A 19,299-nucleotide genomic window follows, 5' to 3' on the forward strand; every position below is an offset into this window, starting at 1 on the left:
GAATCCTGAGGTGGCCAGGATGGTAGAAGCAGAGTGAGGCAGAGGCAAGTGGCAGGAAAACCTGTCAGTGTGACAGGTTGAAAAATATTCAGTGTCAAAGGGGGATTTTTATTTTCTATTTTAGGCTTTTCAAGATTTTACAAGCAGTCTCTAATGCTTCCTGGTCTCTACTGGCAACAGTATTGGTTCTTCTGATTATAAAATGATATGTGTCCATTGTAAGATATCAAAAACTTTTGAAGCAAACCTAAGTGTATCTAGGGAGCTGGGGTTGTGGCTCAGTGGTAGAGCGCTTGCCTGGCACATGTGAAGCACTGGATTTGATCCTCAGCACCACATAAAAATAAATAAATAAAGATATTGTGTCCATCTACAACTAAAAATATTTTTTTTAAAAAGTAAGTATATCTGGTGTATTGTGGTATCACCTCAGTGGGGTCTATAAGGTCCTAAAATGGCTTTATTTTTTCTAGTGTTTCCTCCAACTATAATCTGTTGAATCCCCCAGAATAACTAAATGGAGGGAGAAAAAGAAAAGTAAAGTAAGATGCTCTCCCAAAGATGTTACAAACCTAAAATGTTACCTTATATGGCAAAGTTTTTGCAAATGTGATTAAGTTAAGGATCCTGAGATGGGAGGATTATTCTGGAATCGTCTGGGTGGACCCTAAATGCCATCATAATTGTCCTTGTACAAGGAGCAGAGGAAGACTGTACACACAGAGGACAAGCACAGAGGAGAGACTGGCTACAAACTGAGGGATGCCAGCAGTCACTGGAAGCTGGATGAGGCAAAGAACAAACTCCCCAAGAGCCTCCTGAGGGTGTGTGGCCTTGCTGTCACCTGACTTTGGCCCACCAACACTGAAGTTGGACTCTGGCCTCCAGAACTGAGAAAATGAGTTTCTGCTGTCTTAAGTCATTAAATTTGAGGGGATTTGCTAAAGCAGTCCCAGAAACCTGGCATGGAAACTCTCCTGCTTGAAGCTGCTGGCATGCTGGTATTGAATATTATTAAGCAGGTGTGTACTTAAGTGGGGCTGTAGCCCCTCCAACAGAACTGGGTGCATCAAGAGTTGGGACCAAGGCTGGGGTTGTGGCTCAGTGGTATAACGCTTGCCTGGCGCATATGAGGCCCTGGGTTCAATCCCCAGCACTGCGGAAAAAAAAAAGAGTGCCCCTTATTTCCAGCACTCCTTGATGGATAGAACTCTCCTCTTCTGGATCTTGCCACAGAGGTCTGGATTAAAATCTCCTAGAGCACAGAAAAGTCACTGAGAAAGAAGGCCCCTCTTCAAAGAGGTAGCCAGGCTGCATGGCAGCACTCTGAGTACTCACTCTAGATGACCCTTTGTAAGTAAGCTCAAGCAAGCTTGAGCACAGGAGACCAAAAAGTCATGTTTGTCCAGGGGACTCATGCACTGGAACAGACTTATTTCACATTCTGCCTGGGGCGCAGCTGAGGGAGAAGCAAGGCTGCTCACTAACCATGAGTGGCAGCGACAAGGTCACAGCTGGTGCTCAGATTGCACAAAACTAGACATGGTCAGACCAAGGAAGACTTGCCTGGGATTCTGAGGCGCCACAGCAACATGTGGGAGGATAACTGGGCCTGGGGGTGGAGGACAGCTTTCCAAAGGGCTGCCTAACGTAGCAAGGAGGGGCAGGATGGAGCAGGAAACCCTCCACCTGGAATGTCTTTCTTGGTCTCCAATCCCACTAAATTTCTACGGGGACTCCACGTCCAGGTGTGGGAGAATCCTGGCCTCACCATCTTCAGTGAGCCTGGCACCTGAGTAAGTTTATGCAGATCTGGGCTGGGTCCTGGGAACAAAGCCCACTACAGACCTGTTGGAAGTGCAGAGCAGCAGTGCCTGGCCTGGAAGAGATGCTCAGGAACTATGCAGGGAACTGATCCTCGGCAGGGACTCAGTCCCTTAGGGCTCTGGTCAAACGAAAAGGCAAGAAAAGGCTCTGAGGGTGGCCCGCTGGCCAGCACTGAGAACCCTGGCTGCAGGTGTCCAAGGCCAGCATCTCTGGCTCTACCATTACTAGGCAGCCCTCAGATTTTCCATCATACCACTGTGTTCAAATATTTGCTGCTATTGTCAAACCATATACTGAACAACTGGTCCTGGTCACCAATTTGGAAAACAGGCGCTGTGCCCAGGCCCCCACACCCACAAAGAAAAACATTTTTTAAAGGCCTGTGATGGTCACACTGAATTATGTGTCATCACTGAACACTGAAGCACTGGCCTGGGAAAAGGGGAGGATGGCACACAGGTAGAGAAAATGCACAAAAGGGAATCCCCCTCAAACTAGCACGCTTGCCTCTGCCCTCAGGACACTCTATGAAGTTTGTGAAGGACTTAAGGCTATTTTTTTTCCCCACAAATGAAGTCGGGGTGATGAAAAAAGGAATATCATCAAGGCTTCCCCACTTCACCTGGAAAATGCAGAGGAAGTGGGGCTGCAGAGGAGTGGGATGGGGCAGGACCAGGCAGGGCAGGTACCCAGGGTCCTGGCTGTGGGCAGGATGAGACCAGCAGGGGAACTTGTCTCAAACAGTCATACCAGCTGTGGTGAGACCACTTCCTCCCTGCAGAAGAATGCAAGACTCAAATGCTTTGCACAGCAAGGAGGGAGAGGGGTGATCACAGCCAATGGCATGTGCTGCCATCACTGGCCCTGGTCTGGGTCCAGTCACCAGGAGGGGCCAGTCCAAAGCACTTGGTGGCCACCTCTGGGTTACCAACTGAGCTGGGGGAAGGATGGGCCAGAGAGAAAAATGTATTCAATAAAAAAGTGCTCCCAGATACAAAGAAATTCCTGCAGACAAAGACATCACACAGGAGGCTTCCTAGCCTTTCCTGGCCAAATGCTGTGCATCCAGCTCCTGCTGGGCCTAATCTTCCTTGCACTCACTAGGTTGATCTCTGGGACACCTGGTCATCCCCCTCCCATTATTCTTCCTGGCTCAAAACATGCAGCTTCTCCAAAGCACTTTCTCCCAGTTGCCACATTCGCACCTCTTACTCCTTCCTAGAACAACTGATTTCCCAAATAAGATCCATCCATACTTCTTCTGGTCTGGTTGCCCCAAGTATGTGGGTAACCAGTTCTGCATGTCAGACTGTGAATTGCCTGAGGACAATCCTTTGAATCTGCCTAAGAGCTTAAAACACAGCCAGGAAGGGAACACTGAGGTTGTTGGCAACACTGGAATACATTCAAGAACAAAGAGCTTTTAACTCCATCTTCTGCCCTCCAAAGAGGCCTTGAGTACAGAGCAAGTCAGCTATCTAATGGCAGGAGTTCTGTCCTTGCTGCCTTGGTCTGAAACTAGCGTAGAAAGGGCAGGGACCTTGTTCCCTCTAGGGAATTCAGAGGAAGAGAAGCTGCTTACTTAGCCTTAACAATAACTGTGGTTCCTAACCTCACTGCAAGGCCTCGCTCCTCCTCCTGGGAATGCTGGGGCTGATGTGGTCTCTAAACATGCAATCTGGCACTGGGTTGCGGAAGTTAGGTAAGTAAGAGAGCAGTAATAAGTACTGCTAGTTATGGTAAATAAAGCAAATAATAAACCACTACACTACTAGCGCTAAGAGAAAAAGGGCAGGAGGTGAGGGTAGGGGTAGGTATAGCACCTCCTAGCTCAAAGCAATTGAGGGAAGTCTGGCATCCATCCATTTTTAACAGTTTGCAGGCTGTCAGTGGGCTGGGGATACTAAAGTTCAGTGGTAGGGTGCTTGCCCAGCATGCCTGGGGCCCTGGGTTTCATCTCCAGCACTGCAAAATAAATAAATAATAAAGCTATCGAGGACTTCAGTAGACCCTGCCTCCCTCCCGTCCCTCTTCCCTTCCCCACACTCCCTGTATCTACCAATAAAACTTCTCCTCATCTCCATCGCTGGGCTTAGTAGGGAAGGAACATGCTATTGAAGGAGCTGTCATGAGAACCTTAGGCTTTCACAGTGCAATACCAGCATTGAAGAAGGTAGCTTGTGACAGGCCAGGAGCCTCAAGCAGGAATTTGAAGGAAGCCCAAAACCTAGAAGCAGAAAATTCCCTGAAGACCAGAAACGAAAATGGGCAGAGCACATATTTTGGTTTGAATGCCTATGCTGATCAGAATTCTCCCATCTCTTGCCTGCAGCCACAATATTGACAGGTTGCTAAGAGTTCCTCGAGGGCTGGAGCCCATCCCGGGAAAAGAGGAAAGCTGTATGGCTGGGCCTTGCCAGACCCATGGAGGCGCATCGCTGACCTCTGTCTTGCTGTGGCAAGAAGCCCAGACTTGTTATATAAAAGATCTGGCCTACAGCTGGAGCCTGAGCAAAAACACGCAGCCTGGAACCCACGCCTCTCCACCCCGCCAGGGAACATCTGAGGCCAACCCTTCTTGCATTGACAAAGAGAAAGTTATCTGAAGAGTAAGATGGTGACTTCCTAGAAGGCTGGCAGCAGGAAATGACAGAGGTAGAGATGGGTGGGCTACACGGAAGCCTGCCATCTGGCAAAGTGGGAGGCCATTGTGAAAGCCCTTGTACTCAAGTCCTGTTCCTCCAGGAAGCCCTCCCTGACAAGGCATATTATTTGACCTGAGCACATCCCTAAAAAGAGAAAGGGGCACATGCTCCCAGCCATGTGAGCAGGGAGCATAACCTAGTTGGCTTGCCTTTGTCAAAGGGCAAAGGAGCTTGGGCTCCCAGGAAGTAGGCCCACTTTGTCTATACCTAGAGTGTACTCTCTTCATCTTCTATTTGTAGCTCTAAGGAGGGCCATCGATTTTAACTTCTTGTTGCTTTAAATTCTTGTTGGTTCAAGGTGGGGTATCCCCAGGAGAATTCTCCTCCTCTAAACTTTGCTAGACATTTGGCCCCATCTCAGCCCTTGGCTGGCTGCTCACTGGCCTTCATGAAACTGGAATCTAGGCTCAGAGAGGTCAAATCTTGTCTTCATTTCCTTATTCTTCATTCCAACATGCCAAGAACAGGAATTGGCATTCAAACATTCACTAATAACATTTGAAAATGAATCTCATAAAAAATTAGTAAAAGAAAGGAACTGACATGACGTGCTCAGGAGAGGAGGTAGAGTGAGCTACAGGGGCCATTCCCTGGTCATCAGAATGCCTACAAATAGGCAGAGCAGGCGACTCCACCCAGCATACAAAGGAAGAGCTGACTTACCCAGCAGCATCCAGAAGAGAGGACTGACCTTGAGCCCAGTGTCCTTTCCTCCCTGCTTACGCCTATCTGGGAACATTCATTTATTCTAAAGTTGAACAGGAATTGCTTTAAAATGCATCAGAAGAGAGACTTGACTCCTACCAACTCAACTGCTAAGAATGTTGAAGTCCTGAATCAGATTAAGAAATAGCTTTGTATGAGATGATTTCTTGCTTGGGCTAATACTGTTTTACTCAAAAATTGACAAATGAACTGGATGGTCTATGAGACTTCTTCCAAGCTTAGGGATTATTTTTTTCTGCCAGAGCACCAGAGATTAACCCAGGGGTGCTTAAACACTGAGCCACATCTCCAGCCATTTTATTTTTTTTATTTTAAGATAGGATCTCACTAAGTTGCTTAGGCCCTTACTAAGTTGCTGAGGCTGACCTTGAACTTGTGATCCTTCTACCTTAACCTCCCAGGTAGTCAAGTTTAGGGTTCATTTTTTTTTGGTGGGGCGGGTACCAGGGATTGAACTCAGAGGCACTTGACCAATGAGCCACATCCCCAGCCCTATTTTGTATTTTATTTAGAGACAGGGTCTCACTGAGTTGCTTAATGCCTCGCTTTTGCCGAGGTTGACTTTGAACTTGTGATCCTCCTGCCTCAGCCTCCTGAGCTACTAGGATTACAGGTGTGCACCACCATGCCCAGTTAAGCTTAGGATTTGTAATGAGAAGAGTAAACATACTGAAGGAGAGGACCCTGGGCTCCACAGAACTCAGACGGGTACACTGGAATCCTAGTCTAGGCTGCAGGCAAGAAATAACTCCATTATCTGAGAACTTTCCACTCCTAATTCTTCAGTGGGATTGATCCTGGCTCAGCATATTTTTTGGCCACTTCCTCCGGCTATCTGGGGAATGCAAACTCAATTGAATGTTGGCCTTAGTTTAATTTTAGCAAGGTAAATCTCATTTTTTAAAACCTAGTCTAAATTCCAAAGTCAACTGTTGAATACCCACACAAGTACTGAAAGTCAAACTGAAAACCCAGATTAACGAATCCCTTCCACCAGTCAGAGGGAATGCAAACTAATTTTCATGTAAGTTTACAAAGAAAAACAAGCTGGTAAACAGTAGAAGATGAAAAGCTATTTACATGTATAACCAAAACCAAGGACGAACCATCTCAATGACTGAGAAGGGTAGGCGGACCCAAGGCCTCCTCAGCCAGCCCTCCCACCCCATCCGATCCCATTAGGAGCAAGTTGCATTACCTGGGTGGCCTTGTCATTGGTACAGCAGGTGAAGGCCCCATCAGCATCTCGTGGCCACTGGCCCAGAAGGTAGGAGCTGAGGATGGTGTCCAGGGAGAAGGTACGTCGGACCTGGGGTGGCTGAGGCCTACACACTGACTTTTCTGGGGGCACCGAACATGGGACGCTGGCTGGAAGAGAGCACAGCCCGTACACCTTGTCATCAACATTGAGGAAGGAGACGTGGCAACCAGCCTTCTCTCTTCTAGGAAGCCTCGCCTGGTTGCCATGCCTTCACTTCCCTCCTAGAAGAATGTGAAGCAGCTACAAAGCACATACAGTCTGACAAGGGCTTTCCTGATTTAACCGCCTAGGCTTAATCATGGAAGCAATTTATACCATTTGGCTGTGGCCTTCAGAGTTACTTTATACATGTCCTCTTTTTTTCCTGTTCTTAATGGACATGAACTGTGAACAGTTTCCTGAAACTAGCTGTATCTTCCATCATTAAAGAGGGAATTCTAAGTGGACAAAAACCAAGTTTTCTCCCATCTTTTATGTCTGAACCCCCTTCCTCCCTCCAGCAGGCATCGCAGGGCTCCTACACACTGCACAAGTCCAGCTCAATTAACTAAAGGATTCTTCATACTTCCTTCAGAACTTGTAAGCTCCAGGGAATCTAGTGCCTGAGAAGAGGAAAATGATATAACTACTTTCAACTCTCTAGGACTGAGGAGTCCAATTCAGGAAAATAGCCAAGTCATTTGGTTCTCTCCTTTTGTCTCTTAACTTCTGTCTAAATAGGACCAAAATATGCAATTATAAATCCATTCATTTTAATCTACCTTGGTTAAAGATTTCTGGGAGAGGGCAAAAGTTGAAACTGGTGATAAATCGGTTCTGGAATCATCTGGAAATTTCAATGGTCTGAACTGACCCTGTTTTCCATGGCCACGTTCAAAACATTCCACTATCTTAAGATCTACATAGGCTCTCTCCTTTAAACAGAATAGAATGCTTTCACATCTGTAGTAATCCCTTGGTAATTTATTTGTATATTAAGCACAGCAAAAAGAACTAGGAACTGCAGGTATAAATAGACTTGAAGAGCTTTATATTAAAAAGATGCCAGAAGGTCGGCAGTTCCTCAAAAAGTTAAACATAGAATTCTCTTATGATCCAGCAAGTCTGCCTGTAGGTACATACACCCCACCCCCACCCCAGAAAACTAAAAACAGGGGCTTGAAAAGATATCTGTGCACCCATGATCACAGCAGCTCAAATTGTATGAGCCAAACAGTGGGTGCAGCCCATGCTACCACACAGATGCCAGGGGAAATGAGCCAGACACGGAAGGGCAGGTATCCTGAGTCTGCTTATTCAAGGTGCCTAGAAGCAAATCCACCGGGACAGAAAGGAGAATAGAGGTTACCAGGGGCTTAGGAGGAGGGAGAATGGGAGCTGTTTAATGGACATGGAGTGTCTGTGTGGGACGATAAAAAAGCTCTGAAGTTGGCAGTGGTGGCACATGCCCACAGTCCTGGCTGCTTAGGACACAGAGATGGGAGAATCGCTTGAGCCCAGGATTTCAAGACCAGCCTGGCAACACAGCAAGACCCCCCACCTCAAAAAACAAAAACAAAACCCAAATAGTTCTTAAAATGCACAGTAGTCACACAACATTGTGAATGTATGGTAAATTTGATATTATTTGTATTTTACCACAAGAAAAAGACATACCACCACATTCTCCAAATTCATTTATGGATTTATGTAAACCTTGATATATTTGTAATCAATATAAAATGTAATACATCATGTTCTCTTATTCTACCCTTTTTGCAACTCCATTTCCAAGTACCAACAATCTACATATTTGTCATTATTAAAGACTCTATGATATTCCACCAGGCTGACATATAGTAATTTGCTTAGCTATTCCCAGGCATTGAACATTTGCAGAGTTCCCCTCCAATTTGGATATTATCAATGAGACTATGAAGCCAACTTTCACTCTCAATTTTTATCTAATCCTTGCCATATTTCTAGATCATCTCCCTCAGCCATCATATAATATGTGCTCACTTAAAACAACTTATAAATGACTTATAAATACAGAGACAATACATGTGAATTGTGAAAGTGTCAGGAATACATAAACAAAAGGAAAAAAATCTCAACACCCAGAGATAACCACTATTACTACTGTGAGACACACATATCCTTGCAGTCCTTACCTTCTGTGTGTGTGCATGTATGTAAGTATGCTTTAGAATAAAAAAAGGTATCACACCATATACACACATCATTTTAAATGATCTTAACATTTCTATGTTAAAATCTTCCACAGACTCTTTCAAAGATGGAGGTCAAAGGCTTCATGTTCTGGTCCCACCTACCTCTACTTTACACCTCACTGCTCCTCTCAGTCCCAGATCAGGTATACTACACACCACTTTGCACCACCATCAGGGCCTCCTTCCCTCCTGAGGTTTTGCCTAGCGTTTAAATCCAAGCCACCTGCCAGGGCCTGCCTAACTGCCTCCATCTCCACCGGGTCTTCTGGATCATGGGAATCCCCCACAAGGAGAGTCTCAGGATATTCTGAATTTCCTCAGTATACTTTGTACTCTTGGTACTTATCATTCTTTCTCTTGGGTTGCAGGTATTTGTGACTCCTAGATAATAAACAACCTGTGGCCAGAATACTGGCTTTGAATCATGTTTGCATCCCCCACAGCTTCTACAGCATAGGGCCAGCAATTGGCAGGTACTCAAGAATCTGAATACAATTGAACAATGGATACTAGAAGGGATACTAATGTATACCACAGATTCTGAGTTTGCTTGCTGAATGTATCCAAACCCAGCCCACTCACCTTGAGCAAAGGCCCCATGAGCTGCCTGACTTCTCCTCAGGTTCTGGAAAGCCCAACCTCTTTCATGCCTTCCCTGCGAACTCATCACCCTGTAAGTTAGTGATAGGCCTGCTCATACCTCCTACACTAGCATTTCAACTACTCATTTTCCTGGGCTAGGTTTAAAAAGGTGGAAATATTTCTAGGAGCTTCTGGCCCACATCAGCAGCTGGCTCAAAACTGAAACGCTGTCCTGTGGGTCTCCAAAAGCATCTACAAGAGCCCAGTGATGATGATGAGACAGGGCCTCTGGAAAGCAGATATGCAAAATTATATGACAGATAACCAAAGAGGCAGGTGGGAGGTGGTGAGCAAGTGACTGGGATAAAGGATAGAATGTTCTAATCCCAGAGGCCAAAAGGAAAGGGACTATGACTGCAGAGCTGAAAGAGGAATGTGGGGGGAAAGCTCTTGAAGCCACCTGTTCCATCCTTTCAAATGAGTCCCTGCAAGAGTCTCCTTTAGGATTTTTCTGACTGAAACTATACAGTACTATCTCCTGTTCATATGGTACTCTCAAGTTTTGCCCCTTCCACACAAAGGGATGTGTGATGTGATCTTTATTCTCCTGTCAGTTCTAGAAGGGGCGAGGGAGAGGCTGATAAGGAAGATAGGCACAGAGCAGCTCAGATGGAACTTCACCACCCAAGGAGTCAGCAGGAACCTACATCTCTAAGCCTCTTTCCTCCAAAGTCAGTCTCTCAGTAAGTTCCCAAGTCTCACATCCTGTAGCATCAGGAACACGGAGTTGCTGGGACACCTGCCTGGATACCTGGATGCTTTTTTAAGCTCCTGTTCAGTGATGGAAAGAAAAGGAAGAGATGGCAGGCCTGACCTGGGGGTCTCTAGTGACCTGTTTTCATTTTATATTTTGTATTTTTGGTTGTTTCTTGAGGAAGTCTTTGAAACCTGGTATAAAGGAGTCTATCTCTGTTCAACAATTTTAATGACACTCATTTTACATCAGTTTTCATTACCCTCACGCTCTACCCTATTCCATGAATTATTTTTGGAGTCCAATCTTTCAAGGACAATAATCATAGTGGTACTTTGCCCCAATACTGGCAGGGCTAGGATGCACCCAGAAAACTGGACTTTGGTGTGAGTCCTCATTCTTTCCAACCACCTCCAACCAAAGTTATTTGCAACAATCCAGAAGACTTCAGGGGTCCTGACTTGCTTTTTCATACACAAAAACTAACACAAATAGTTTAAAAAAAAAAAAAAAAAAAAAAAAAAAAAGGAAGGAAGGAAGACCGGAGAAAGAAATGAAAAAACAAGTAAAGAAGTACTGTCTCCCTCTCCACTGCAGACCTGCAAAACTCTCACTGTAACTGGCCCAACTGAAAGTCTTGCCTCAGTTTCTCTTCCTTAAATGAGAGTGAGACCTCAGCAGCACCCTAGCACAGGATCCTGGCTCAGCTCCTAGCTAGCCACAAGGCAGAATTTCTTCTGTCTGAGCCCTCAGCAAGGCTCCACTGCCCCTCCCAAATCCCCGAATTCTTGGCATGTCCAGCCCCTTTGAGGAGGGTAAATGCCATGTTTCTTGCATGCCTAGGAAACAGAGGGGGCACTTTTTAAAAGATTAGATTTTGACAGGAAAAAGAAAAATCTACTCCTTTTATAAATCTCCAAATGGTTTGGGAAGCACCAGCTTCTTTGGGTAGCAAAACTAATTAAGGACTAAACCAAGATTTCCCCCAAATGGAATATAAGCCAAAGCCCAAATTGGGCACTGGTGTTCCCATGCCTTCCTTAAAGGGAGTGCAGCCTGACGGGGCAGTGTGGCATCCTGAAAGCTGGCAGAGGCAGAGATGTGAGCAGCACAGGTCTGACTGCAGCTGTCCTCACGAGGATACTAGTGCAGCTGACACCACCCACTTTACCGGCCTGCTCTCCCTCCTCGAACAGGGCCCCCAGCTGGCTGTGTTACCTCTTAGGGATGCTGGAAAGAAAAGCAGAGATGGAAATACCATGAGGGAGTCAAGAAAAAGGAGACTACCCAGAAAAGATATGGCTAGGTTGTGGCTACCATGTCCATAGGTGGCTCTCCTCTTCCCTGGAAGGTATGTGCATGTCTTTAGTGTCAAAGTCCTTCCCTCTACTAGTGACAATCCAAGAGTCATGGATGCCACCTAAGATAAATGGTGACGGGGTGGTATATAACACAGCTTGCAGACTTGGGCATCTTCAGCTGCAGGTCAGCACTTAAGTTCTGCTGCCCAGTGAGACTGGCCTCAGTTGCAAAAAGTCACCTAGGAATCTCACAAGTGTAGCTGCAATAGCGGTTCTTGGGCTAATCATTCATGGGCATACCGGAAAGGTCTGGGCAGTGGGTCCTGCCCTGCGCTTATGTGATTGTGGCCAAAGGATAGGAAGCATTGAAAAGTCGCAACGGCTGCTTGTGGTTGGAAGATGAATTGGTTTCATTTCTGGAAAGCACCCCTCTCAGGTTTGGGAAATGGAGGGAAATGGCACAATTGGCTCTGGTATCAGAGAAGTCTATATCATGACAGGTCATGACAAAGCAGCAGGCGCTGGGGCACTGGCTGAGTGGCTGCGGGAGGGTGGAGTGTCCTGTTTACAGCACTGTGGGGTATTATCGGTCCATCGCATGCAGCAGCCTCCCCAGCCCAACCACCTGGTGAAGCACCCTGGCACCAGGCCAGGCCATTTCACCATGCAGCTGAGCAGTGGCAGATGCGTTGGTTCTTGGGCAATAGCAAATGGAAAAAACAAAACAAAATAGCACATGCAGGAGATAAGAAGCCTTAGGTGCTATCTTTCAGAACCACTTGGCCCTGCCTCCCAACTGCTATGGGTATATAACTTTGGGGAGAGGGGCTATGTATGGCAGGGACTGGAGGTCAGGTGTCTGCCTGGCAGGGAATAGTCAACAGGGCAGATGGCACACAGAGCAGACAACATACTGAACCAAGAGCAGAAGAGGGCCCGGCACACCACAGCACACACCCATTCCTTCAGGAAGCAGGTTTTGAGTGCCTACTACATCAACAAACACTGGTGATGCTAAGGAGGAAGACAAGAAGCTGCAGTCAAAGTGGAAGTGGGGAAGTGATACAACTGATCCCTAAGTGCCAGCTACCACCAGGCATGACCATAAGGGCTGCGCCTGGCAAATGCCTCTTGAGAAGAGCCACACCAATTTGTCTCTGCTGCTCCCAATACCTGCAGGTGGAAATCAGTTCTGGCCTGACCATACCAGCACATCCCCACCAGAGGAACCTGATGGAGAAGGGTAACGGCTCTTAGAAGAAGGGCAGGAATAGGGTCAGGGGAAGGAGGAAGGCAGCAGATGATACAGGGAGTGAGGTGCTTCTGGCTGCTCTCCTCAGTTTGGGCAGAGAGAGACTCTTTCAAGCAGAAATTGACCCCTGAACAATGGGATCTAGCTGGACATCTGCGGAGACCATCCTCTGTAGAAGGGTGATCTGGAAGAGAGAAGCCTGGGGCATAAAGACAAAGCTACCATCTAACCCTCCATCAGCACAAGGTCTAGTCATTCCAGAATACCCAAGAAGGAAGAAGAGACAGCCAAAGAGATCTTGCACAGAGAAAAACCTCAACAACTAGCTGGTTCAACAAACAAGTTATGAGTCATTTTCTCATGTCTTCAGGCTTTAAAACGGTATTAGCATTAACCTTCTCACCCCCCTCCCATTTCTTTTTGTGGTACTGGGGATCAAACCCAGGGCCACGTACATGCTAGGCAAGCACTCTACCTCTGCACCTCATCCTCAGCCCTCACTTCCCCTCTTAAAGAAAAAACTTGTTATAACAGAAGTTGCACAAGTCACAGGAAATAAGAAAATGTAGATGAGCAAGAAATAATAAAAAAAAAACTATCCATGCACATTTGTCCTGACCTTTCTTTGTGCACATATGCGTGCATGTACATTTTCAGTAAAAAGAGGTCACATTATAAATATTTTTCTACCACCACTTTTTTGTTTCTTTGTCAATGATCTTTACTTAGGGAGGAGAAGCAGGCAGGGCCAGGGTAGTATGGCTAGACATTGAGGGAACAGGTTCTCCCCTGTCCTGTTTCCTGTGATGCGGCCTTTTCGTTGGACAGAAATGTTAATCTGGAAAGGAACAAAGTCAAATAGGGATTCAGAATTTCCAAACATTTCCCCCAAGAACAGATTTGTAGTAACGAGGGGAAGTTCCTCTAAGCAGCCTCACAGGGATTACTTTTCTATTTCAGTCCATGTACTGGGATTAAACAGGGCAAGCAGCTCCTGAGCTCCCTGTGGTCCAATGCTGCTTAACTGCTTAATTCAGGGATGTGTGGGTTTGGGAGGGAGGTTGTGAAATGGAAACCCCCAATATGACCATAAAACAGTCAGAAGCCCTCCATGAAAAGCCTTCAGAGACCCCATTCATCCCAGCTGGGGAAATTAAACCTGGAGCTTTGAACACCTTCTTTAACACCAAGTCACAGCTAACTTCAGCCTCATCAGGGAGAAGAAACTAGATTCAAAAGAAAGGCGAAGCAGGAGTAACATCATGCTTCCCCTACCAAGAAGGCTTATTACCCAAAATAAGAGCGATGGTGTTTGTGTATATGTGAACTTCTCAGCCAGGCCCTCAATCAATCACAGACTCCTTATTTAAGTATACAGCTCAAGCAAGAGCCATGAAAGCATTTCTGGCTGCAAGTCTGACTTCCCAAGATGCAGACCACATCTGGAGGCAGCTGGAGAGACAGGCCAAGAGAAACCCTTCTGGAGATGTTACTGTGGGAAAAAATAAGGAATACACTAACTGTATCAGCAAGGAGGCAAAGGGTAACCCAAGAGAGAGAGAGAGAGAGAGAGAATATGTATCAAGAGTAGACAGCAGTCACTGACATTTGTTCAATTCTCAAGAAACTACAGTTAGAAGAAAAGGAAGTGGTGTGAACTTTTCACCTTTTATCTGAATTCTCTGAAGAGGAGCTCTGTAGGATTTCAACATTCTCAAGACAAAACAGAACACCAGGAGTTACTGACTGGAGCAGTTCCTTTAGGATCTATAGGGTCTTTGCAAGAACAGCACACACAGTGGGGACCCTAGCCCCCTACCTCTAAACAAATCCTTATCCCACTGTTATTTGGGAGTGATGGATTTTGGGGAGGCCTATACTCTCTAAGGCTAGGTAGACACCCCTCATATCTTCACTTCTTATAGCAGTCTGATCCCTATCAAGTAGGAAAGGAATCACAATGCTCAGTCAGCTCTTGTCTTTTAAGATAAGTGAGGCACAGGAAGGACCAGAGATTGAGGAGGATCTTGCAAGAAGACGACCGTGATTGAAACTGCATTCTGATTTCTGTTCTGAATATGTGTACCCCACATAGTCATGAATTCTCCTACAGGATGGAGTTTCCTAAGTGTTGTACCCCCATGTAGGGGTAGACTGATTTCTCCAAGGTAATGAGCAAAGTAAGGCCCTTTATTCCCCAAACAGAAGACATTTCTACGTACATTTCCCACTCTTGTATTTCACTGTCAGACTCAACTGGGCCATGACCTCCTGGCTGCCTTGGTTCAGGAACCACTCCCTGGACCATAAGGTTCTATTCCCTTCCTTTGCTAGGAGCCAGGATGATTGTTCCTGGGTCTGGAGAACATTGTTTTACCCACTAGGCATGTTGGGTCAGCCAAGGAAGGAAGAAGACAATTAAAAATTTTGAAAAATGAAGTATCCCTTTTCTAGTAAGAAAGGTAGAGAGTAAAATAAAGAAAAGGAAATAATACAGATAACTTTCAAATAATCAAAATAATTTTTGCCTTGTGAACAATGACTTACTTCTAAGCCCCATCCAGCCTGCTTTCTCCCTGACTTCCAGCAAACTACCAGACAGCAATATGTTTAAGCAACTAGTAGTCAATTTAATGTTAGCCCCAAATACCTATAAATGTTGACAGAATTTTGATGACCCCATTTTGTTGCCTCCCCCAATGATTTCAAAAGCCAGAGGAAAAAAAATGTTGGCATACCTCTTTTGAATTGCTCACATCAATACTCAGGTTAATTAGTGTTAATTCAGAACTGGCTCTGTGCGACTCCCAAGGTAATATCTTAATCAGGAAGTCAACTGATGCCAAAATCACTGGGTGAAAGGTTGTGGGGAACAGAATATTTATATAATGTCGAAGTACCACCCCTAATTCACTTACTGGAGAATAATGTGCTTTTGCTATGGGAAATCTGTTGGTTGCCACCTCCGATGAACAAATTGAGCATGGCGAGGCTGGGGATGAAGCTCAGGGGCAGAGCCTGTGCTTGGCATGTACAAGACCCTGGGTTCAATCACCAGCACCAAATAAATAAAAACACGAAACACACAAACACACATACATATACACAAACACAATTTCAGCACGACTACTTATGGACATTATGTCATTATATACCTCCTAAAGTGATGTATTTATTATTAAGTGCATAACTTTACCCATGAAATACCTTGTTAGGAATGTTTATCCTGAATCAGTCAGGCCTCAGACATAGCTTCCCATTTACAGGAAACACAGGGGATAGAGGAACAAGATAAATGCCACCATAAAGAAATAGAAAAATTCAAAATGCGGAACAGCTGGAATACTACTTTTCAAAATGTCAGTCATAAGAAACAATGGTAGTCAGGGGGTAATTATAGATTGAGATACTTTTTTTTTTTTTGGTACTGCGGATTGAACTGACGGGTGCTTTACCACTAAGTACATCCCAGGTCCTTTTTATTTATTTTTATCTTGAGACAGGGTTTCACTAAGTTGTTGAGGGTCTTGTTAAGTTGCTGAGGCTGAACTCAAACTGTAATCTTCCTGCCTCAGCCTCCTGAGTCACTGGGATTATAGGCATGTGCCACTGTGTCCAGCTAGATTTAAAAATGTCTTCAAAGACAGAACTAAATGAGATCTTGTCTGGGTCCTAGATCACAAAGTTGCTAAAGACGAAATGTGAAAACAGACTATATGTTATATGATATGGAATCATAGTTAATTTCCTTAGGCATAATAATAGGAATTATTATGTAGAGGAATTCCTCTACATAAGTATTATGTAGAGGAATGTCCTTATTCCCAGAAAATGCCACTGAAGAGTACAGTGTCATGATATCTGCAACTCACTTTCAAATCCTTCATCCAAACGGTATAGATGGATGCACATACATGGGTATGTCTACATATAGGCACAGGAGAGAAAACAGGTAAGAATTGTGGCAAAAAGTTATCAATAATGAGTCTAGGTGAAGGATAAATATTATGCATAGTACTCTCAACTTTTCTGTAGGTTTGAAAATTTTCCAAAAATAAAGTTCTGAGGAAAAAACAAAACAAAAACTGGCTTAACTGAACAAAATAGAAATTCAAATCATTCTGCAGCAAGACCTAAAATCTTTAGCATTCCAACCTTAGCAGGTTGTAGCCAAATTCAATGGTCACTGGATTTTTAATTGGGGGAAAGAGAAGATGAGCAAGAAGTAATAAAACCATGAAGGAAACTTAATCTGAGACAAGGAATGAAAACTCACAAGATGCATGTCAAATCAAGCTAGAATAAAAAGATATTAAATGAAGGGAGACATTAAACTAAATTAAGAAGTGCCATGTCATTCCAGGGACAAGACCAAGACTATAAGCAGAATTAAGGGGTTCCTAGGAGTCCAGAAACATGAATAGAGTTGGCTACAACATCAGATATAGCCAGTTAAGTGACCAGTATGCATCCATTTGTCTTTACTGCTCTTCAAAAGGAAACCTGTGAGACTCGAGATCCCAAGGAAGAGAGGTAAAAATGGCTAGAGAGATGGTCGTTAGACCCCAGGAGTAAGGCAAAATGAATTACTATTTATTAGCAGCCTTCTGTGTGGGTGAAAAATGAACAGTAAAAAGGTTTTAGCTGGAACAAGTGAGAGTCTGGCTAGACAAAAAGGAAAAACCTCATCAGAACCGAATGAAGGAGACTGTAGAGTCTACTCCTGAAAAGCACCAGGAAGAGATAATTACAAGTCCCCAGCTGTCTCGACACTCACCCAATGAAGCCAGGAGGTCACACTAGATAAGCCTGAGTCTCCTCTAATGCTAGAATTCCCTAACTATTAAAGGATAAGAGATGGTTACTAACCAGCGTAGCTAAGGTGAAATCTCAGAACTCATGCTATTATCTGGGGCAAGTTAAGAAAAAAAAAAGAAAGGCACAAAGTTAAAGGGAGGCTTGCCTTACCTAGGCTGCTCAAACAGCTGTGTTGTGGACTACCAGATGATCTCTCCCAGCTCCTCCGGAGGAGGAGAATATAAATAGTGCTCAATTTACCTGTGGCTAGCCACAAGCAGAAGGTCTGGTCATGTGACTAGACAAGCTGGGAGTTAACCACCAAGCAGGCCTCCGAGCTCAGAGGGCAGGTTGGCCAGCTTGCCACCCTGCACTGGGTTGGACTGTCGGGATCCTCTGCTCTTAACCTTGACTCTGATTCAATCTGCTCTGGGATTGTGGGGGAGGGGATAACAGAGACACACATAAGGTACAACTGCTTGGTTAGATTCCTCAGGGCCAAAAATGTCACAGAATCTGCTCTGCCTTTAGGGTCTAAGATCCTATTATGGTTACTCTCCTCAACCATCACATTCTTAAAAACCTATGTGAACCATCTTGTTCACTTTCACTCCTCTGATCATCTCCATCTCAAGTTCTACTCTACTGTTCCAACTCAAGAGGAGACAACTAAGATGCCAGGTGATTCCCTACCCAGGTCCTGACCTTCGGAAACTGACCTTAAATCAATGGCAAATTCCCATGCTATGCCCTAGTTGTGGAAAAACCCCAAAGTGTGCTAGGCAACATTCCAGGGCATCCCCTGCTCTGAAGCCCTGGTTTTGCCAGTTGTTCAGATTTCCTAAGAGAGGCACAAAGGTTATGCGGTGCCTCCAGGGTAAACTAGTCTGAAAAACAAGATTAGGTTAGGTGGCCCCTCCAGAAAGAATCTTGAAGGTATCACATTGGAAAGATTTTTTTTTTCCTACCCTCGACAGATGGCTAAAACCTCCAATGACTTCCCAACAGAAGGTTGCTACCAGGGTTAACCCCCCAACATGTACGTGTAGAGGCAGAGAAGGTATGGCGCCCTTCATTACTGGAAGGTAGGTTCCACCATCTTCCCCTGCATAAGATCTGAAATCAGGAGCTGCTTCATGATAATGTCACCTTTTATAAATCAGGTAAAGAAATAACTTTTTTCTCCTGAAGCAAAAGGGAGAATTGAATCTGGGGAAACACTACAGGATGTTAATTACCAATATGTCTGAAATGGAGATATAACTCAGAGGTAGAGCACTTGCCTAGCATGTGAAAGGTCCTGCATTCAATCCCCAGCACTGCAAAAACAAAACCAAACCAAAAACAAAAACAGAATGTCCTATCCAAGCCTCTTAAGACCTAGATCATAAAAGCTCAGTTGTGAGCTGGGTACAGTGGCACACACCTATAATCTCAGCAATTTGGGAGGCTGAGGAAGGGGGATCACAAGTTCAAGGTCAGCCTGAGAAACTTAGTAAGATCCTGTCTCAAAATAATAAAAGGGTTAAGGGTGTGGCTCAGTAATAGAGCACCCCTGGGTTCAACGCCTGTACCAAAAACAAAAACTAAACTAAACAAAACTCACTTGTCACAATTCTTTGTGAGCAGACGGCATTACCACTTGCACAGCAGCTGGAACAGACATCTAAGCTTCGGAAAACCCCACAGGAATTTGGGAGCAGGCTTTTCTTACCTTCCTCCGTCTTGCCCTGATTCTGGTTGTCATCTACCTAGCACTTACTTTTGGGTAGGACAGAGCCAGAATAGTGGAGGATTAGAGAGAAGATGTCAAAGAATTGTAAGAGACAGTCCATATAACTTGACAACACCCTGAGGACAAACAACCTAAGTGTATGAGCT

General features: G+C 45.0%; 1 protein-coding gene across 2 annotated transcripts in view; it reads right to left on the minus strand.

The window, feature by feature from the left end:
* Fam117a (family with sequence similarity 117 member A) overlaps nt 1-19,299 on the minus strand; it is a 42,656-nt gene that overhangs the window by 11,544 nt on the left and 11,813 nt on the right. For both annotated transcript variants that reach the window (XR_007107795.1, XM_047545892.1), the window contains exon 2: nt 6,457-6,626. Coding sequence is in view for 1 of the 2 variants with exons in the window: in XM_047545892.1 (XP_047401848.1) it covers nt 6,457-6,626 (170 nt within the window). In the remaining variant the exon portion in view is untranslated. The remainder of the gene's footprint in view (nt 1-6,456; nt 6,627-19,299) is intronic.

Source organism: Sciurus carolinensis, chromosome 3 (assembly GCF_902686445.1).
Source record: "Sciurus carolinensis chromosome 3, mSciCar1.2, whole genome shotgun sequence".
Taxonomy (NCBI): Eukaryota; Metazoa; Chordata; class Mammalia; order Rodentia; family Sciuridae; genus Sciurus; species Sciurus carolinensis.